Raw genomic sequence first — 19,924 nt, 5'->3', positions numbered from 1 at the left:
GCTTCCCCCGCGAAGGCTTGGGACGGGGACCACCAACCTGTTGCTGGGGGGTGCTGGTGGGTTTGGCTGGGGGGTGCTGATGGATCGGCAGGGGATATGCAGAGAGCATGCAGAGGAAGAATGGGTGATGCTGTCTCCCCCCATCCCTCTGCGGCTCCGGCGCTTGCGATGGGGCTGGGATAACCTTGTCCTGTGTTATCGCCCCCAGGTTTCATTCCGCTACCACTGCCAGCTGTACTCGGAGTGGCGAAGGACCAACCAGAAAGTCCGCCTGATGATCCCAGCCTCGCGGAGCCCGCACCCCGTGCCCCACTCCCTCCTCTCCGCCAAGCTCCTGAAGAAGACCGCGGATGAAACCACAGTCTGAGCCGTCCCTCGGCCACTGTGCCACCTGGCTGCCGGTGCCACCGTGCCACCAGGGCAGCCCTGGGGGGCTGGCAGGAGCGAAGAGGGTCGGGTGGCCCCTCGTGCGCAGGAAACGCGGCGACTGTGGAGGCACCAGGAAACCATCATCCCACCCGAAGGGGCTTTGCGGTCAGCACGTACTTTATACTATGGCAAACGGACGGATAATCAGTGTCTGTCATGTGAAGCGGCCCAAAAGAGCCAGATGGCAGAATATGCCTGTCTGCAGGGACACTTTCCTATAAATACCATACGTGGAAAATATCTCCCCCCTCTCTCTATATATATATCTCTCTATATATAATATTATTTTTTAATGGCCATGCATATTGTGTTTCAGTCCTTTTGAGTTGATGTTCTAAGCTTCAGTATAGAAGCTGGCAGCCTGATCTCATTCAGAGGTTAAATCTATGCCTTTTCTCCAAATGAGCATATAAAGAACACTTTTCAGTGACCGTTCTTGAAAATCCCCTTCTCCTTTGCACTAAATTGGTTTTGATAATACTGCGGCAGCCTTTCCCGTTACTATTTGGTCTCTTTCGTGGTGTTTCTGTCCTTTCTAGAAAGTTGTGTGTTTTTAATAATTATTATAATGCCAGAAGGAGTAAAATGACATAACGCTGAATGGAGACATTTTGTAAAGTACTGTAATTTTGAGAATTTCAAAATAAGTTTCAAAATGAGAAAATTTTTTCCTGCGCAGACATGATCTCACAAAATGCTTTCCTTGCAGATCCTGGCTCATCCCCAGGACTCGGATGCACTCAGCTCTTGATATGTCTGGCAAAGGTAGATGGAGGATCTGAGGGGGGGAAGCAATGGCTCATACTAGCTAAACCCACCATTGCCTTTTGCTTTTAAAAGATTCAGAAAGGAGTTTTCCCGACCCCGAAAGGTGAGCGTGGGAGGCTGCTTGCTGATGTCCTTTCACCATCTTGAGGCTGGACCTCTTGTAGTATCACTTACACACGTACGTTACGGGACGGGCCGTGCTCCGCAGCCCCTCGGCAGGATGCAGGTGGTCTCGGCTGTCCCTGTGCGCTTTATTTGCACATTCCTTGGCGGCGGCTGGAGGAGCTGCTGTGATTTGGTTCATCCCTGAAAGCGCTGCCTGCCTGTTATGTGTCCTTTAGTGAAACACTCTAATTTGCTGATTCTCAGAAAACAGGCTCTGGGTCCCTTCTCCGCGGGGCTGGCATCCCTCCTCTTCCTTCATCCTCCTGTGTTTCCAGCACATCCAGCTAATGAACCCTTCTGTCTTGGAGCGTCCGATCTACCAAGGGTCTCCCTGAGTTTGGCTTTAGTCTTCGGCTCTTCTTGGCCTCCCTGCCCTGCCAGACAATGCCTGTGCTTGGTGCTGCGCTTTCCCGAGCCCCGTGAGTGGGGTGGGTTGTACGGACACGGCCCTGCTGAGCGGTCCGGAGCTGTGTGCCTGGTGTCAGCCTTGGCTCTCCTCCCGCAGTGCTGAGGGCAGGGAGGGAGGCGGCAGCCCCAAGGTGCCTGTGTCCTCGCAGTGGGTGGTGGCAGTCACACACCGTGTCCCTCTGCTCCTTCGCCGAACCCAAGTGGATTGGGCCAGTGCCCTGCTAGGTCAAGACCTTTGATTTCTTGAATTGAAAGCACCTTATGCCATTCTTCCTTCTCTCTAGCTGTAAAGCAGGATGCTTTTTCCCAAGTGTTCCCTGGCCCCCTAGGCTGGAAGTCGTTGGTGGCGTGAGCGGTGGGAACCAGTGTCCTGCCTCTCCCTGCGTTGCTCCAGCCCTGGGGTCTCCTGTGTGTCTGCTCTTCTCCTCCATCTCCCATCCCAGGGTTCTGGTGCAACTCGGTGATGCCCCGGCACATCTTGCAGCAGCCTCTCTCTGCCCAGCTGTGGGCCCCCGTGGGCTGGTCCGAGCTGGTCTCGGGTGTGAGTGCGAAGGTCTCATTTGATCCCAGGGTGAGCGTCTTCTGCCACTGCCAGCCTGTGCATCTCTGCTCCCTTCTCTCTGCCAGCCCCCCTGCCTCTCCCCTTCTGCCACGTACCCACGGGCACCTTCCCTTTTCCCTGTCGTGCAGGGATGGCTTGGCCCCTGGGGGCTCACAGTGCAGCCCAGCTGCACTTAATGGTCCCTGCGCAGCATCCTGCATCAAGTCGGCTTGTGCAGGCACTGCCTGCCCCTGCACACCCCTTCCCGTGGCAGTGAGCGCTGCACCGCTGCTCTGTGCCTTGTCCTGGGTGCCCCTTCCTTCAGCCCCTCCCCAGCAAACCCCACGGCACCAGGACATTCCCAGTGAAGAAAAATTTGGGGGTTTAGTTTGACCTTCCCAGCCTTGGAAACTTGGTCTTGCAACTTCCCAGCAAGGAGCTTGGTCTTGCAACGCGTCTAGTTCTGGCAGGTAATGAAGGATGCGCGTTCCCCTAGCAAGGACCTAATGGAGCCAGTGTTTCAAACCCACTCCTGATCCAAATATGCAACTGTGAAAGCCAGAAGTCCCTGGCTGGGGCCAGCGGGGGCCCGGCCCTGTGCTGCTGCGCGGCCGTGGCTTCACCCTCAGCTTCGTTGTCTTTATCGTAGTTGCCAATAATTGGAGTTGTTGCATGTGCCCCTGCAAAACCCAATAGCGACTCTTTGAGTCTTCTCCTCCTTCCCGGAGGAGATGTTCAGCACGTTCCAGTGTCACGGGGAAATGGGCTGTGCAATTATGTAAATAAAAGTGAGACAAACATTGGGCTGTTGTGTGGTTACTGGGGAGGGAAGGGTCCGGGCTGGCTCCCTGATCGCCAGCCCTGTGTGCCTGGGGGTGGCCTTCCTGACACCCCCCCCCCCCCCCCCCCCAGCAGAGCTGGCATGAGGTTTCCTATTTGAGCTGAAGTTGGACAAACCCTGAGGCTTTTCGTCATTTCTCTTGCCTGCATGCAGAAACCTCCCTGGGGTGAGCCAGGGGATTCCTCTTGGCATCTCCAGAGGGTGGGTGTGGGGCTGCACGGGGCCATCTGGGTGTTAGTCTGGACCATGCTGGGGGGGGGGTGGGTGATGTTTGTCAGTGTGGACAGCGAGGCTGTGATTTTCATACGTTTGGGGGGGGGAAGCAAATCCACCCCTGCTTCTGGGTGGGGAAGGGGTCCCGGCTCCAACTGCGTGTGACCTGAGGAGCTGTGTCCCTCTGGAGGCTGCTGTGGCCACCCTGCCCTCCTGTATCCCCACCTGGCTAGTCCTTGGGGGCTCCCACCCGCTTACAAACCTGCCGCCCCCACCTACAACCTCTCCACCATGAGCCTCGAAGGCTGGCAAGCTCCTGCCTGTGGAGAGCAGGAACTGGGAGCCGAGATCCGTGGGCTTCCCCTGCCCCACCACTGTGGAAGAGGCTTGGAGCAGGGCTCTGGGCAAGGAACGGCTGTTTCTGGGGTTGTCCTTCATTTAAAGGAGCCACGAGGGGACTGAGGGGCACAGCGGTGGCAGCGGGGCGGCTGGGTGAGGAGGACGCAGCCCTACCCGGCACCCCTGGCACGGGGGATGCTCCGTAGCCCCCCAAGCCTGGGCAGCCTCCGCGTGGCAGTCCCTGTGCCTGGCCTGATGCGAGTCCTGCATCGGCTCGAGAAACCACACGTGCACGGTCACCTTTCTGGGATGCGCCGGTAAGATTTAAATCTCCAAATAATTTTGTGAGTGGAATTATAATCACTGCTTTTTAACAAATCAGTGTACCCAAGGATTCATCAGTGTTCGGCTATTATTTGTTTCTCTGGTTGTGATGAGGCCCTGAGGAAGAAAATTGAGAGGTTTTCTTCTTCTGCAGCCAAAGAACTAACACCTGGAATTTGCTGAAGTTTAGGAAGAGGCTGTAAGAATCGATGGTTTGAGACTTGCTGGTTTGTAGGACTGCCAGGATTTGTGGCATTGCATGGCAGAAGCAAAAACCAGGAATAACCAAAGCTATCTAAACAACCAATAAATAACCGAAATTCAAATGCTGGTGAAATGCATGTGAAAATAAAGGGTGTTCCACCAGACCTCGCTGGCAGAAGAGGGGGGCTTTAAGCGCGTTGGCACCATCTCCTTCTGCTGAAAAAGCTGACTGTGGAAAGGAGGTTGGGGCTGGAGCGGCGCGGGGGGAGGTTTCGAAGAATGGTGAAGAAAAACAACGCTACAAACAACCTCTTCCTACAACGTTTAATACAACCTCTGGGAAGGGGGGTTATGGAGAAGCGCCTGTGAAGTCCCAGCTTGCTCCAGGGTGAAGCCACCCCTTCTCCTTGAAGTCCATGGTGACCCGGTGGGTTTGGCTGCGGTGCTGCGCAGGGCTGGATTCCGGCTCTCCCCAGACATGCGCCCAGCTGCCTTGGTGCTGTGGGCTCTCGCCTCCCGGTGTGCTCGTGGAGGTGCTGAGCCGCAGCCCTGATGGGTGAGCTCGGCTCGTCCTGCACGGGCGCAGCATCGGCTGAGGCTGCAGGCGCTGTGGAGGTGCTGGCACCGAGATGCGGGCAGCCGTTTGGAGACCTCACCCAGCCAGGAGCATGAGGAGCCCCTGCTCTTGGGACTGGCTCCTTGGGTGGTCTCCTGGGTTGTGCCACTGGGTTGCTGGTCCCATGGACGTGTGATGCTCAGGTGCACCAGGGTGTCACCTGTCCCCGTACAATGCTGGTGACATTGGTGAGCCCATCCCCTAGTGCCAGGGCAGTGTATCTGTGCCTGACCCAGTGCGGCAACTCCTCCCAGCTACTGGAGTAGACCAGGGAGACCAGTGCTGTTGCCACCACAAAGGTGACGAGTGAGTTGGCACTAAGAGAGTCCAACCAGCAACGTGGAAGAAACCAAGGCTGGACCCAGGCAACGTTCCCCTTCAGCTACACTCACCTTTTCTTCTCCTGAGAGCAGGAGTTAGCAGGAGAGGACAAAGCAGGGTCCCTGGCGTGGGGTCCCCCCACCCTTCCCAGGCCCAGCGTGTCCTTTGAACATCATTTCCCCGAAATGCCGGTTCTCCGGAGCGGATCTAAGCTGGAAGGCACATCCTCTGGGTTTGTCCCATTGGGAGAAAAGGTGACTGAGGGGCAACCTCACTGCTCCCTGCAGCTTGCCAAGGAGGGGATGCAGAGCGGGAGGTGCCGAGCTCTTCTCCCTGGGATCCAGGGACAGGACGCGTGGGAATGGCTCAAAGCTGCACCAGGGGAGGTGCAGACCTGACAGCAGGAAACATTTCTTTACCGAGAGGGTGTTCAAATACGGGAACGGGCTTCCTCGAGAGGTAGTCGATGCCCCAAGCCCGTCAGTGTTTGAGAGGCACTTGGACATTGCCCTTAATAACGTGCTTTAACTTGGTCAGCCCCGAATCGCTCAGGCAACTGGCCTAGATGGCCATTGTGGGTCCCTTCCACCCAAACTGTTCTCGTCTGGTCCCTATGTGAGGGAAGGAGACCTTGGGGTGGGGGAGGTCGAGGAACGGCGGATCTGTGGGAATTGCCTTCCCTGCGGACTTCAGGCACTGCGCAGCTTCTTGCTCACCCCCCTCGGCAGTCCCTGCAGCTTTCACTAGTGCTCCGCTGCAACGCACGTGCTGGTGAGAGCTCGCAGTAAGGCAAGGAGAGGCTTTGGATGTATGGAGAAGATAAGCGTTATCATGAGCTCCAGCACCCAGCTATGTTTGGGGTTCTTTTTTTTTAACCTAATCATTAAGCTTAGTAGAAAAAAAGCCAGGGACACTATTCCAGCAGCTCTTAAGGAGTCTGACCCTGCTGTATTTTTCATGACCTTGTCCAGAGCAGCTCTGCAGTGCCCTGGCACTTGATGCCACTTCTCTGCCCTGGGGCCACCTGGCATCAAGCTCCTGCATGCACTGAACCTCTGTGCTCCCCGCTGCCTCTGCACTCCCAGCTGTGGGGTGGGGGGGATGAAGGAGGCTCTTTGGTGGGCTCCATCGCCAAGCTCTGCCCGTCCTCCCAGTTGGTGGCCAGAGGAACCATGTGAGGAGAAGCCAGCAGGATGCAGGACCCTCCCAGTTCCCAGCACCAAGACCCAAGTCGCCTTTCCAGCCGTCCCCCCACCCCTCCATGTCAAGGGCACAGCCTGAGCCATGAGTCCATCCCCACCCAGAGCCACGGGAGCAGCCTCTCCCCGGGACACGGAGCCAGGCAGAAAGCAAAGACCTGGGCTTTGGTGTCAGCATCAGCAAACGCCACCCGCCTGGCTGTGACATCCAGGCAGACCTGGATGGCCCTGGGGAGGCAAGCAAGGTGCAGGGGGGTCCAGTCAGGGTCAGTGAAAGCATGGTATTGTCCAAACCACTGCCCCACGGCCCAGATCCCCTCCTGGGGGGTAAAACTGAGGACCCCCTTCCTCCTGACAGACTCCTGGGCCACCCCCACAGCCCACCAGTCCCCCGCCTGAGCCACCTCCACCGCCCAGCGGTGCATCCCCCCCGTGAAGCCCTGGGCGCCCAGCACGCACGGCTCCGTGTCAAACCGCTCGGGGCTGTCAGGCAGCGAGGTCCACTCGTCCCCCCGGCCTACGCCTCGCTGGTCACCGGCCAGGATGAGGAAGGGGTTGGCAGTGGCTGGGTCCAGCGTCACGTCGGCTGGGGACAGAGGAGGAGAAGCTGCTCAGGACAGGCAGCCCCCGGGGTGCGTCGGGGCTGCATCCATCCCAGCAAGAGGAAGGACAGGGCGAGTTCCCTTCCCCTGCCTAGAGATGTCCAGCATGGGGTGGAGAACCCCCTCGTGTGGGACTGCCCCAGCCTCGCCCCCAGCCCCTGTCCAGCCCCTGCTCCCGATCCAGGAGCTTCCATGTGCTCCCTGGCCAAGGAGACCTCAGCCTCCTGGAGGAGGGATGCACCTGGGTGGGTGGTGCACATCTGCTGTGCAGACCCCCGGACCTGGGCAGGGGTGTCTCCAGTGCTACAAGAGCAAAACAGGCACGTCTGGGCACAGATGCGTGTGGACGGCGACAGGCATCACCCCAAGAGCAAGACCCATGGCCCCACGTTCCCGTTTCTTTCTGTGGGTGATGGAGGGAGCCAAGGATGGCAGCTCAGGAGTCTTTGGTGGTGGTGGTGGCTCTACAGAGAAGCATGAGGAATTCAGCTGGGAGTGTTGCAGCCACCAAATCTCAACCCTGTGACAAGGGCTGGGACAAGCCCCAGGTGCTCTGACCCTACGTAGCTCTTGCACAAAGCAGGATGCATTTCTCTCCTTGATAGAGGACAGTTCCCCCTCCTCTTCCCTTCTGAGAGCTCACCTCTTCCATTCAACTCCTCCACCTCATCGGCCAAGGTCTCACTCTCTTCCCTCTCCATCCTGGATACCAGGAAAAAAAACAGCAAGAGGGGAGGCAGGATTCCCTGCTGAATGTGGAAATCGCAGGGCTCAGAGATGCTGAAGAAGCAGAAAGGATGACGGGACGGTCACAGCGTGCAGGGGCTTTCCAGGCACCAGCCCTCAGCTGCCAGCTGACTTCTGGAAAGGTCTTGGATGGGTTGGAACATCTCCAGGCTGCTCTTCTCTGCCGTGATCTCCTCGGCAGCTGGTGGCCGGACGGGGCTCGCCCAGCTTTTCCCGCTGGTTCCAGCAGATCGAAGCCCAGGGAAACTGGCTGGGCTGGAGCACCGCGGGGGCTCCAGCACCTTCTCCTCTGCGGGATCACATGCAGGAGCTTCTCCCTCCACTCCTCTTGGCGACCACCCCCCACGCCCTGAGGCTGCTCTCAGGTATGTGACCTCGTCTGACACTTGACTTCGGGAGCTCCCTCCTGACGTTCCTGTGGTGCTTCCATCCTGCTGGCAGCGCAGGATCTGCTGTATCTCCCCTCCCCTCGGCCAGCTGCAGTTGGCTGATAAGAGCCCCTGCTCGGCTGGGAGAGCCTCAATCTTCCTGCCGCAGGATGCCCGGAGCCCTCCTGGGTCAGTGGCACCGTGGGCACCTCCAGCCCGGTGCAATGTCACTTGGGGACACCAGCCACAGCCCAGTGGCCATGCTCTGGGTGTCCAGGCTGCGTAGTGCGGTGAGAGAAGGGATCTGGCTCCTTACAGGCGCTGCTCGCCCACGTTTCTGGCGCTGCCGCTGGGTTTCAGCGTGGTGACGTTTGCAGGGCGCGTGTTGCCTCGATGCTCGGCTGGCAGAGGCGGGGTGGCAGGTGATGGGCTTTGCATCCCCCCGCTCCATTCTACAGGCAGATTTCACTGTGTGGGGGTGATGGCCTCACCTCCTCTCGTAGGGAACCTGGGAGGTGGCACCTGCTCCGCTTTGTCACGTCGCTCTGAAAGCCCCTGGTCGAGCAAAAATAAAGCAGAGAACAAGGGGACCTGTTGCCGGGTGGCTCTGCTGACGTGCTGGGACGGGGGGCGGGGAGGCAGGACTGGGGGCAGTGGGAAGGCAGGGATGGGGGCAGTGGGAAGGCAGGGATGGGGGTAGTGGGAAGGCAGGGATGGGGCAGTGGGAAGGCAGGGATGGGGGGCAGTGGGAAGGCAGGACTGGGGGCAGTGGGAAGGCAGGGATGGGGGCAGTGGGAAGGCAGGACTGGGGGCAGTGGGAAGGCAGGGATGGGGCAGTGGGAAGGCAGGACTGGGGGCAGTGGGAAGGCAGGGATGGGGGCAGTGGGAAGGCAGGGATGGGGCAGTGGGAAGGCAGGGATGGGGGCAGTGGGAAGGCAGGACTGGGGGCAGTGGGAAGGCAGGGATGGGGCAGTGGGAAGGCAGGGATGGGGGCAGTGGGAAGGCAGGGATGGGGCAGTGGGAAGGCAGGACTGGGGGCAGTGGGAAGGCAGGGATGGGGGCAGTGGGAAGGCAGGACTGGGGGCAGTGGGAAGGCAGGGATGGGGCAGTGGGAAGGCAGGGATGGGGGCAGTGGGAAGGCAGGACTGGGGGCAGTGGGAAGGCAGGGATGGGGGCAGTGGGAAGGCAGGACTGGGGGCAGTGGGAAGGCAGGGATGGGGGCAGTGGGAAGGCAGGGATGGGGCAGTGGGAAGGCAGGACTGGGGGCAGTGGGAAGGCAGGGATGGGGGCAGTGGGAAGGCAGGACTGGGGGCAGTGGGAAGGCAGGGATGGGGCAGTGGGAAGGCAGGGATGGGGGCAGTGGGAAGGCAGGACTGGGGGCAGTGGGAAGGCAGGGATGGGGGCAGTGGGAAGGCAGGACTGGGGGCAGTGGGAAGGCAGGGATGGGGGCAGCCAGCCGCGGGGACGTGCAGGAGCTGTTTGGGGCCACCACACCAGCCAGGCTGCAGTCCCACCTCGGGCACCTCAAGGACCATGGTGGCCCTGAGCATCGAGGAGCTGCCCTGCAGCAGGGGAAGGGGCAAAGTGTTGTGCCAGGGACTCTTCTGGGCTGTAAGAAGGTGTGGGGCGGGGGGCTTGCAAGGGCTCCTCCTGGCTGCGACCCTCCCTCAATTACTGTGCAGAAGCAATTAGGGAGCCGGTCTCTGGCCAAGACTTTTCCAAGGAGCTGGCAGAGCGGAGTGGGGGTGCCGGGAAGGCGAGGGCTGTGCTGAAGGACAGAAGATGGTTTTGGCTGCTCAGGAAGCCGCAGCTCCTTCCCCACAGCTGCCTGTGCCGATAGCAGGGCTGGGCAGCCCTGGCACTGGCTCTGCCGCCAGCGCAGCGCCCACTCCTCAGCCAGGAGGGAGGCGAAGCAGCACAGCGCATGGTGGCATGTCCAGGGGTGAGTCCCAGGGGAGCAGTGTCTGTCGGGGCTGGGCACACAGCGGGGAAGCTCTTTCCCCGTGATTCATGCTCCTATCTCAGGAGTCCAAACGGTGCAAAGGGCTCAGCTGGCGTTAGGGAAGAGCGCAGTCGGGAATCACACGGCCTGGCCAGGCTGGGCTGGGTGTGAGCACCACGGAGCTTTCGCAGCGGTGAGGGTAGCAATGCCACCCTGGCGGAGGGCACACCGCCACAAGGAGGTGTGTGAACCGGGTTCTCCCTCCCAGGGAGGAGGAGGAGGTGAGCAAAGCAATGGTGCCGCCTCGCTGAGCCCGCTGCGCTCTCAGGACGAGGTGGCAGGGTAGGTGCTGCCCATGGGTGCGGGACTCATCGCTCCCACACACCCTCCCAGAGGGGAGCTGTGGGGCTCAGAAGGCTCCCAGGGGGTCTGGTGGGGGATGCCAGCTCTGTTGTGGGGCTCAGAGGGCTCCCAGGGGGTCTGTCGGGGGATGCCAGCTCTGTTGTGGGGCTCAGAGGGCTCCCAGGGGGTCTGTCGGGGGATGCCAGCTCTGTTGCACGTGGTGCTTGCGTGAGCAGAAAGGCGATGTGTAGGTGAGTGCCTGCTGTGCCCAAGCGTCTCAGCTGTCCCCTCCAGGCCATGCAGGTCCCTGCCCTGCTCCTGCTCATCCTCCTGGCCCTGGGCACCACGGACGGGCTGCCCTGCCCCTCGGAGATGAACAAAGTCAAAGATCTGCTGGAGCTGAACTGCACAGGGCTGGCTCTCAGCGCGGTGCCCTCAGACCTGCCTGAGGACATGGGCATCCTGCTGCTCAGTGCCAACCACCTGACATCCCTCTCCACCGACACCTTCCTGAGCTTCACCCAGCTGCAGGACCTCGACCTGTCCGACAACAAGCTGGTGGCTCTGCATACGGGGTCGCAGCTGACATCCCTGAAGGAGCTGATCCTCTCCTACAACGAGCTGAAGGACCTGCCCGCCCTGCAGGCTCTGCCCGGGCTCACCCGCCTGGCCGTGGCCCACAACAGCCTGGTGGCACTGGCCCCAGAGGCTTTCCGTGCTGTGCCGCTGCTGCAGGACCTGGACCTGCGAGGGAACCAGCTGCAGACGCTGCCCAAGGAGGTCTTTGGAGGGCTGGAGGCTCTCAAGGAACTGGACCTCTCAGACAACCTCCTGGAGGAGCTCCCCAAGGAGCTGCTGTGGGGTCTGAAACGTCTGGAGACCCTCTGGCTCTCGGGGAACCGCCTGCAGACCCTGCCCGCTGGCTTCTTCCCGGAGAGCCACTTCTTCATGTACGTCTTCCTGACTGAGAACCCCTGGCACTGCGAGTGCAACCTGCGCTACCTGCGGGCCTGGATCAGGTCCAACGAAGGCAGTGTCTACCAGCCAGAGCGGAGCCTGGAGGAGACAAAGGTGGAGGTTGCCCCTGAGAAGGTGCTGTGCCACAGCCCTGCCGAGCATCAGCGGAAGCCCGTCATCCACTTCAAACCCAACTGTGGCAATGTGGGGGATGAGGATGAGGAGGAAGAGGAAGAATATGGCTATGGGGAAGAAACGATGGAGAAAAATATCATGATCACCTCCCACACACACCCGTCCACCCCCAAAGAGCCCACCACCATGCCCCGTGCTGTTACCTGGCCTCCCCTCGCTGCCACAAGACCCCCCTCCAGCACCCCTTGTAGCTCCACCCTCACCTCAAGCACTTCTCTTGCAACTTCAAGCACCAGCACTCCCAGCACCACCACTCCTGCGCCAACCAGTCCCACCGTCACACCCACACCGACCCCCAGCACTCCCGCCAGTACCCCACGCAGACCCACCACCCTCGTCTCTGCCACCTCACCGCCAACCACCATGAGCACCAGACCTCCCCGCGCCAGCAGCCATCCCCAAACCGCCCTCACCGCCAGCGCTGCCAGCACCCATGCCCCTCGCATGGTGGCCACCAGCACATTTTCCACCGCCTCCACGGCAGTGCCTTCTGCTGCCGGGCTAGAGGCCTCTTCCACTGTCAGATCTTCATCTCCTCCTCTAATGCTGACAATGCCAACGGTCTCCACCACCATGCTTTCCACTCCTGCCCCAACACCGCCAGGTCCCCTGGACACCACACGCTTCACCCAGCCTGCACCTTCCCCTCCCCCTGAACCTTCCCCTCCACCTGCACCTTCCCCTCCACCTGCACCTTCCCCTCCACCTGTGCCTCTGCCACACTGCCCGTGCTCCACCCCAGCGCTGGACGTCCCCATGCTGCGCTCACGGGCAGGTGGGGAGGGTCCGCAGTGGGGGCAATGGGTGCTGAGGAACTGCTGTCTACTGCACTGGGTGCTCTACCTGGTGTCCTTGGCTCTGCTGGTGCTGACCGTGCTGGCTCTAGCAGGCTGGCTGGCGTGGATGTGGCTGGCAAGCCGGACCCCCTGGCACAAGCCCCTGCAGACCCAAGAGGTGCGGGAGCCACTGCTGAGGTGGAGGGGGGTGACCGGGAGCCCTGCAATGCATCTCAGCAGCTTCAAAAGCCCCCTCCGGCGCCCCACGTTCTGTACCATCAAGGAAGTAGAGCTGTGCCCTGAGGTCATCTACTGCACCATTAAAGACCTGGGAATGCAGCACGGTCCTCCTGCACGTTCCTCCTTCTGCACCACAAAGGAGCTGTGGGTCCACCACAGTCCCCCGAGAGCTTCCTTCAAGTCTTTCTCCGGGAAGCTGGTGGCTGCAGACCTGGGCCCCCCATGGACCTCTTCTGCTTACAGCCTGGACAGGGGCGTTGAGGCCATCGGTGAGGTCAGGGTGAAATACGCCGGCAACACCTTGTGAATGCTTCTGCGTGCGAGGAGAAAGGGGGGGGGTGTCGTGGCTCTGCTTCACCCCCCTTGTTTTACAAAAGATCCGCTTGCTCAGGGGAAGCCAGCCAGCTCCTCCTAGTAGTGTGCTCCCGTTCCCTGAGGTTTCTAGATCTGAAATTATCCCTCAGGCACTCGGGCAGGGGGACACAGTGTCCTCAGTGGGTCGGTGATGGTCTGCCATCAGTGATGCTGCCACTGCCCGGCTTGGGTCCAGCACTCGTGTTTGGGGGATGCAGGTAGACGCGCTACGCTTTCAGCTGTCAGCCACAGAATAAATGTTCTCTTTGCTGCAATTTCAAGTGGCTGCTCCTTTCACTGCCTTGGACCTCCCGCAGTCCTGGCGGGGTATGGGGAGTGACAGATTTGTCTTCAGAGCTTGGAAGAGTGAAGCCAGCGAGGAAAAGTCCACTTCACGCCGGCTCCTTGGCTTTTGCCCCAGATGCACCATCCTTCCCTGTGGGATTGAATTAAATGGGCAAAGCATCCCAACTGTCCCAACAGCTGCGTGCCCAGCTGTCACCTAATGAGCTCGGGAACCAGGGGTGCCAGTGCCCCTGTACAACCCATGGTGGGATGGCTGGAAATGGAGGAGGAGGGCTGGAGGCTTCAGAGGCAACGGATTTGTAAGGGATCACACCAGGACAGTGCCCAGGGGCTGGCCAGACGTTGTGGCCACCTGCGGAGAAGTCACCCACACATTTTGGCAGGTGTGAGAGACCCTCAGGGGGAGCCAAGAGAGCCCCCAGGAGCCCCCAACTCCTGCCACAGTGGCTGACAGGAGCTGGGCAAGGCTAAGCCCCCCCCAGCTATGTAAGGAGCCCAAGGGAGCGCGGGTGCCCAGGTGGCAGGTGACATGGCACGGCAGTTTGCAGGGGACACGCAGGCAGGGCACCGCGGTGCTGCCATGCGCCCTGGCCACAGGGACCAGCAGGCGCCTGAGCTGGGCCAGCAGGGGCGTAGCCAGTGGACCAAGGGGGGTGACCACCCCCCTCTGCTCAGCATCCCTCAGACCACATCTGAAATACTATTTGGGGGAACCATGAGAAGCTGCAGCTCTCCCCTACACACCCCGGCGTGCCCGATTCTCCCCTACACACCCCGGCATGCCCGATTCTCCCCTACGCATCCCGGGGTGCCCGATTCTCCCCTACGCATCCCGGCGTGCCCGATTCTCCCCTACACATCCCGGCGTGCCCGATTCTCCCCTACACACCCCGGGGTGCCCGATTCTCCCCTACGCATCCCGGGGTGCCCGATTCTCCCCTACACACCCCGGCATGCCCAATTCTCCCCTACACACCCCGGGGTGCCCGATTCTCCCCTACACACCCCGGGGTGCCCGATTCTCCCCTACGCATCCCGGGGGTGCCCGATTCTCCCCTACGCATCCCAGGGTGCCCGATTCTCCCCTACACATCCCGGCGTGCCCGATTCTCCCCTACGCATCCCGGGGTGCCCGATTCTCCCCTACGCATCCCGGGAGCCCGATTCCCTCCCCAAAGGTACCACCCAGCATCTCCCAGAAGCCCCATTACCTCCGCCTCACCCTGCAAATCCTCCCTCGGATTCTCCCACCTCTCCAAACAACTCGAGGAAGACCAGCCCTCCCAGAACCACCCAGGACCCCCAAAGCCCCCAGGACCCCCCGGTGCCCCTTACCTCCCCTGCCATCTACCCCTCCAAACCCTGGCACCTCTAGGACCCCCTGTGCACCCAAGATGCCTCTCAGTCCCGAGACACATGAGCCCCAGCGCCCCCCACCCATCTCCTGGTCCCCACCACCCCCCACCCAGGACACTCAGCCCGTTGGTCTCCTGCTCTCCTCCTGCTCCTTGCAAGAAGCACCTGGACGTCTTGTTTCCCCACCAGAAACATCACCCAGACGGGCAGGTCAGGAGCCACTTTTATTTAGCCGAAGTGTGTGTGGAGAGGAACTGGGGGATCCCCAGCTCCCAGTAAGGGCTCAGGGGAGGTGAATAAGTATTCCTGGAGGCATAGGATTGCGGTGTGGGGGGTCTTTGTGTCCCACAGGGTCCCTACAGTCTAGGGCATTTACCCTTGGGGTGGGCACGCTGCCTGAAACCACAGGAGGAACCCATTCTGGGAGAGGGATCTGGGGGTGATTTTGTCTGATAGAGGTGCCCATGGATGCTACCTGGGGATCCCAGTATGGGGTGCGGAGCTTTTAAGCCCCCCTAAGTATTATTGGGGGTTTCAGGTGATGTCAAAGGGTCCTCAAGGCAGCTAGGGCCACGCAAGGCAGGGGGTACAGTGAGGACACAGGCTTTGAGGTCAGTATAAGCATGGGGTAAGGTGCCCCGGGTGATCCAGCGCCGAGTGCCCGGCTGGTAGGCGTGGATCAGGTGGGTGTCCTGGTAGGTCTCATGACTGTACCCTCCCAGTACGAGCAGTTCCCCCCCTAGCACAGCTGCACCCCCCACTACATGAGCATGAGGCAGGGGGCTGAGGAGGACCCAGATGTTCAGCTTGGGGCTGTAGACCTCAAAAGCCAGCTGGTCGCTGTAGCCAGTCTGCCCGTCCTGCTGGCACAGCCCCCCAGCCACGTAGAGCTGCCCACCCGCCTCCTCCATAATGTGACCAGCTCGCTGGCCATTCATGGGGGCCAGGAGAGTAGCGGGTGCACCGGGGATGTAGCGCAGCAAGGATGCCTGGCACTGGCACGCCTCATCACAGCCCCCCGACACGTAGAGGGCACCATCCAGGGCACATGCCGCGTGCCCACACAGAGCCATTGGCAGGGGCTGGCACCTCCTGCGCAAGGAGAGAGGGAGGGAGTGAAGGGCAGGTTGGGCAGGGCTGCCCCGTGGCCACTGCCTGCCCAGGAGTTCCCCAGGGAGCCATGGCTCCATGACCGCTCAGCAGGCAATGCTGGCCAACACCTAATGAACCTCAGTGGGCAGCACCAGCTCACGCGTAACGGATGCCCAAGGGGCATCACTCTTCAACACTTTGTAGACCCCAAAAGACACCATTGGTGAACCCCCAGTGGACTCCTTCAATAGACAACATTGGCCAACACCCAACAGGGCACCCAATGAACGCAGCTGGAAGATGTTTATGTGATTCATCTCATTGGCAGATGGCCATCAGACCCTCAAGTAGGGAACACGTTTGGCCAAAAACTCATTCACCACCCAACAAGCAACACTGGCCAGCACCCAATGACCCCCAAGGGACAGGGTTGCTCACCACCCAGTAGGCATCTCCCAAAGGCCACTGCAGGCCCGTTGTCCATGGGCGGCTCAGTGACCCAAAGACCACTCAGTGGGCACCACTGACCAATGCAGGGGGCTCCTAGGGCAGAGGGAAGCAGGTGTCTGTGTGGAGTGGTCTCACCTCCAGGTGTCGTTGGCCAGGTCATAGCGCTCCACCGTGTCTGTGCAGTAGAGCTCCCCCGAGCTGCCCCCCAAGGCGTAGATGAAACCCCCAAGTGCCCCAGCGGCAAAGTAGCACCTCCCACAGGTCATGCTGGCCAGGCGCTCCCAGGAGCCGTCCATGGGCTGATACCTGGGTTGGAGAGGCAAAGGGGCAAGAGGCCACCTGTTACCTACAACGCCATGAGGTGGCGTTGGCACCACTGAGGGCAGCAACCCACCTACAACCAGCCAGTGCCACCATGCCTTGGAGCCACATGGTCCCTTTGCATGGGAATAGCCCCTTCTCCTGGGCAACAGCAAACCCACGGTGCCCTGGGGCATCTCCAGATGGAAGCCCCCCACCCTACCCTCCAAAGGCCTACAACATCGCAGAGAAGGGGGACACCTCCCCATCCACCACCCACCCAACCCCAGAATGCCCTGGGGTCACAACTGCAATGCCTCGAGTCCATGGAGCAGCTCCAGCTCCACCAGCACCTCCGACCCCACAGTGTCCTGGTGCTGCATGGAACCTCCAGGTCCTCTGCAACCCTCACCTGTAGACGCTGGCCAAGGTGTCACGGACCCCGTAGTAGTGCTTTCCACCCAGAACGTAGAGGGCATTGCCCACCACAGCTACGGCATGGCGGAAGCGTGGGCCATCAGGAAAGTGTCCCAGTGCCCGCCACTCCACCTGCTTCACCAGCCCCACAGCACTGAGGTAGCGGTGGGCAAACCAGAGGTGTCTGCTGGGCTTTCGGGCAGCCAGGTTGGTTGTCAGCATGTCTCCACCACAGACCACCAGCACCTCTTGCAAGGAACGCACCCGGCACGGCAGCTGGGCCATGGGGGCCAAACTTGCTACCATGAGCTCGCGGAGGACCTTTGGGTCAGCTACCCCTGCGGTCACGGAGGGGACCTTCTTCAGCTCCCGGCCGGACATGAGGGCGAAGCGCACAGATGACAGGACCTCCTTGGCTAGATCCTCTTGGCCACCTCCGTTGGCCATAAGCCACCGCGATGCTGCTTCCAAAGCCTCCAGTTCGTGGAGGACATTGAGGCCGTCAGAGCGGAGGAGGCGGATGAGAAGTTGTGCAGGAAGATCCAGGAAGGCCGGCGTGGCCACCACGCTGGGGAAGGTGGCCAAGATGTAGTCCTCTGCTACGCGGCCCACCTGGGACAGACCGTAAGCCACAGCGAAGGCCAGCACGTCCAGGCCAGTTTCAGGGGTCAGCCCACGGGTGAAAACATCCAGGCAGAGGGTGAGGAGCCCCCAGGCCTGGTAGCGCAGGGAGGTCTCGGCCGCCTCCAGGACCACGGGCCACGGCCCCGCCACCGCCCCTGTGTAGGCGAAGGAGAGGAGGAGGCGCAGCTCGGCCGGGGACAGCCCGGTGGCCAGCGGGGCGGCGGGGTCGTGGGTGGCCTCTCGCATGGGGCAAGTGAAGAGGCCGCGGAAGAAGTCACAGGAGCAGCTCAGGGCCAGGCGCTGAACTAGGGGAAAGGAGGAAGATCGGTGGGGGGCAGCGGGGTCCCCTTTGCACTGTGCAGTCCCCTGGGGTGCCCTTGCCCACCCCCCTGCCACCAAGGCCCCCGCTCTCCCGAGGGGACCAGCCCCATGAGCACCTCGAGCTCCTCAGCCCCACCTGGACCTCAGCCCCCGGGAGCACCACCAGGGGACCCAACTGTCCCAGCGCACCCTGTCCCCCTCCTCAGCCCTTCCCGGGAGACCCCCACCCCCGTCTCACCTGGGATGACCTCGTCCCCTGCCCGGAGCTGGAGGTCACAGCCCAAGCCGCTGGCGTGCAGGTGCTCCATGGCTCTTAGTGTCTCCCACTGCTCCTCCAGTGGCTCGGGACCCCTGTCCTGGGGGTCACGCTCCAGCCGTGGGGCGCAGGCGGCCACCACCCGGGGAGCCCCCAGGGCCTGGGCGGCCTCCTCCACCTCCTTCTCCCGGCCATGGGGCACAGTCCCCCCGTAGGCAAAGGCCAGCACAGCCCGCCAGCCCCACAGCGTGGCCCCAGCGGGCAGGGGGACACGGGGCAGGGGGCCCTGGCGCAGCTCCCTGGTCCTGCCCTCCAGGAAGCGGAGGAAGAAGGAGCTGATGGAGGCCAGGACCACGGCATGGGCCACGTCGCCCTCCGGGCCCACGGCCACGTCCACCAGCTGTCCCGCAGCGCGGAAGTGGTCGGCCGTGGCCAGGAAGTGTCCAGCATGGCCACCGTCCCGCAGGCTCCACCGGGCTGGGGCCGGCCCCTCCGCGACCCACATCTTCCCTGTGGGAACGCAGGGAGCAGGGGGGTCAGGGCAGCAGTGCCGGCGGGGGGCACGGGGTCCCACTGCTGGCACTGCCCCATGGCAAAGGCCGCTGGAGCCATCGCCAAAGCCTCCACCCCACAGCTGAGGCCACCGGGCTCCGCTACTGCCCCATAACTGAAGTCGCTGCCCCTTGGCAAAGCGCAGCCCCGTAGGCGAGACCAAGGGGCCACGTCACTGCGCCGTCGCTGAGGCTGATGGCCCTCGTCTGCCCCACTGCTGGACCCGCAGGAGGAAGCTGCTGCCCCCCAGCCAATGCTGCTGCCCCCCAGCCCCATAGCTCAGGCCACCACCCACAGTCAAACCCTCCATTCTGCAGCAGAGGCCACCAAGCCCTTCCCCAGGCATCGCCCCATCGACAATTCCTGGTGCTCCAACAGCAGCAAAGCCACCAGCCCCGGCACAGCTCCTCGGCAAAGCTGACTGACCCCCCCCATTCGGCACGTGTCAGCATCTGCTGCACGTTGCCCGTTGTGTGTCCCGCTGCCCGTTGCGTGTCCCGCTGCCTGTTGTGTGTCACGGTGCCCGTTGCGTGTCACGGTGCCCATCACATGTCACAGTGCTTTGCACTTGCAAGTTACGTGCGACGTCGCACGTTGCGCTCCCTCTTGCACCACTTACTGCCGGGGTGCGCTGACCCTGGCGCCGTGGCACACCGGGGTGCTGCCACCCCCCCGCCCTGTCACCAGTGGTGCCCGGTACGTGGCGCACCGTGTGTGCACGGTGCCGCGTGCCCTGGCCCAGGCTGCGCGCTCTGCAGCCCAGCGTGGCGCTTGCCGCGTGCCGTGTCCTGCAGTGCTGCGTGGCGTGCCCTGCCGTGCCCTGCCATGCGCTTGTCCCCCCTTACCGCCTGCCGCTGCTCCGGGAAGCTCCTGTGACCCCCCAGGAATGTGTCTGGGTAATTATAGCCCAGATGGGACACGTGGCCTCGGCCAGGAGCTGGGAGAGGCCCGGGCGGAGGGAGGTCCGAGGCTGGGGACGGGGCAGCAGGGACACGGGGACACCGGGGCTCCCTGAGGACAGGCAGCAGAGGACAGGAATTTTTTCCCCGTCTCAGACAGCAGAAAGGTACAGGCAGGGCTGTAACCCCCAGGCTACCCTGAGCAGGTCCTGCTGGGGGGCTCTGGGCCACCAGACACCCCCCACCCCAAACCTTGCTCACCTCCAGAGCACAGGGTGATGCGTGGCCCCCTCCAAAGCCCTTAGGTGGGAGAGAAACAGCCCCCCTGCTCCCTCAGCCCCGCGGTGGGTGACACCTCCACCGCCACCCGGGTGCTGTGCTCCTGGAGCCCAGCCCCACTGAAGAGCCGGGGGTCCCCCGGCCCCAGGGAGCACGTGGGGACACCAGCCCCTTGGCACAG

At 61.8% G+C, this 19,924-nt stretch overlaps 4 protein-coding genes across 10 annotated transcripts in view; 2 read left to right on the top strand and 2 right to left on the bottom strand.

Moving 5' to 3' along the window:
* MARCHF2 (membrane associated ring-CH-type finger 2) overlaps positions 1 to 3,111 on the top strand; it is a 37,784-nt gene extending 34,673 nt beyond the window's left edge. For all 4 annotated transcript variants that reach the window (XM_055708290.1, XM_055708291.1, XM_055708292.1 and 1 more), the window contains exon 5: positions 209 to 3,111. In XM_055708290.1, coding sequence (XP_055564265.1) covers positions 209 to 367 — 159 coding nt within the window. In that variant the 3' untranslated portion in view covers positions 368 to 3,111. The remainder of the gene's footprint in view (positions 1 to 208) is intronic.
* A 1,431-nt stretch (positions 3,112 to 4,542) lies between these two features.
* On the bottom strand, positions 4,543 to 7,749 carry LOC102046960 (E3 ubiquitin-protein ligase TRIM11-like). The gene is made up of 3 exons (XM_055708939.1): positions 7,614 to 7,749; positions 6,828 to 6,954; positions 4,543 to 5,969 (listed from the first exon to the last, which is right to left on the bottom strand). Exons 1-3 carry the CDS (start codon positions 7,669 to 7,671, stop codon positions 5,882 to 5,884), a joined length of 273 nt encoding a protein of 90 aa, XP_055564914.1. The 5' UTR covers positions 7,672 to 7,749; the 3' UTR covers positions 4,543 to 5,881.
* A 190-nt stretch (positions 7,750 to 7,939) lies between these two features.
* GP1BA (glycoprotein Ib platelet subunit alpha) lies at positions 7,940 to 13,166 on the top strand. Of its 4 annotated transcripts, none has more exons than XM_027812738.2 (2): positions 7,940 to 8,082; positions 10,606 to 13,166. In XM_027812738.2, the coding sequence occupies exon 2, from the start codon at positions 10,667 to 10,669 to the stop codon at positions 12,842 to 12,844; it is 2,178 nt and encodes a 725-aa protein (XP_027668539.2). In that variant the 5' UTR covers positions 7,940 to 8,082; positions 10,606 to 10,666; the 3' UTR covers positions 12,845 to 13,166. The 4 variants fall into 4 exon arrangements, with proteins under 4 accessions (XP_027668539.2, XP_014139719.2, XP_005444359.3 ...); XM_014284244.3 differs by having other exon boundaries at positions 7,942 to 8,082; positions 10,664 to 13,166; XM_005444302.4 differs by lacking the exon at positions 7,940 to 8,082 and adding an exon at positions 9,499 to 10,027 and having other exon boundaries at positions 10,664 to 13,166.
* Positions 13,167 to 14,780: 1,614 nt separating this feature from the next.
* On the bottom strand, positions 14,781 to 18,527 carry KLHL33 (kelch like family member 33). The gene is made up of 4 exons (XM_014284248.3): positions 17,996 to 18,527; positions 16,808 to 17,741; positions 16,231 to 16,401; positions 14,781 to 15,645 (listed from the first exon to the last, which is right to left on the bottom strand). The coding sequence occupies exons 1-4, from the start codon at positions 18,516 to 18,518 to the stop codon at positions 15,069 to 15,071; spliced, it is 2,205 nt and encodes a 734-aa protein (XP_014139723.3). The 5' UTR covers positions 18,519 to 18,527; the 3' UTR covers positions 14,781 to 15,068.
* Positions 18,528 to 19,924: the final 1,397 nt, after the last annotated feature.

This window comes from Falco cherrug, chromosome 4, assembly GCF_023634085.1.
Source record: "Falco cherrug isolate bFalChe1 chromosome 4, bFalChe1.pri, whole genome shotgun sequence".
NCBI classification, from domain to species: Eukaryota; Metazoa; Chordata; class Aves; order Falconiformes; family Falconidae; genus Falco; species Falco cherrug.
Note: the sequence above shows the minus strand (reverse complement) of the source record. Positions and strands in the feature narration are given on the sequence as shown.

What these genes read in the sequence shown, in the direction of transcription:
- LOC102046960 (XM_055708939.1), bottom strand. Translation starts at nt 7,671, where the DNA reads ATGGAGAGGGAAGAGAGTGAGACCTTGGCCGATGAGGTGGAGGAGTTG. An exon ending in GGAGGAGTTGAATGGAAGAG is followed by an intron (nt 6,955 to 7,613) that starts GTGAGCTCTCAG and finishes CTCTGTCCCCAG; the next exon opens with CCGACGTGACGCTGGACCCA. An exon ending in GAGCGGTTTGACACGGAGCC is followed by an intron (nt 5,970 to 6,827) that starts GTGCGTGCTGGG and finishes ATACATCCAAAG; the next exon opens with CCTCTCCTTGCCTTACTGCG.
- KLHL33 (XM_014284248.3), bottom strand. Translation starts at nt 18,518, where the DNA reads ATGTGGGTCGCGGAGGGGCCGGCCCCAGCCCGGTGGAGCCTGCGGGAC. An exon ending in ACCTTGGCCAGCGTCTACAG is followed by an intron (nt 16,402 to 16,807) that starts GTGAGGGTTGCA and finishes TCTCCAACCCAG; the next exon opens with GTATCAGCCCATGGACGGCT. An exon ending in CTGGCCAACGACACCTGGAG is followed by an intron (nt 15,646 to 16,230) that starts GTGAGACCACTC and finishes CTCCTTGCGCAG; the next exon opens with GAGGTGCCAGCCCCTGCCAA.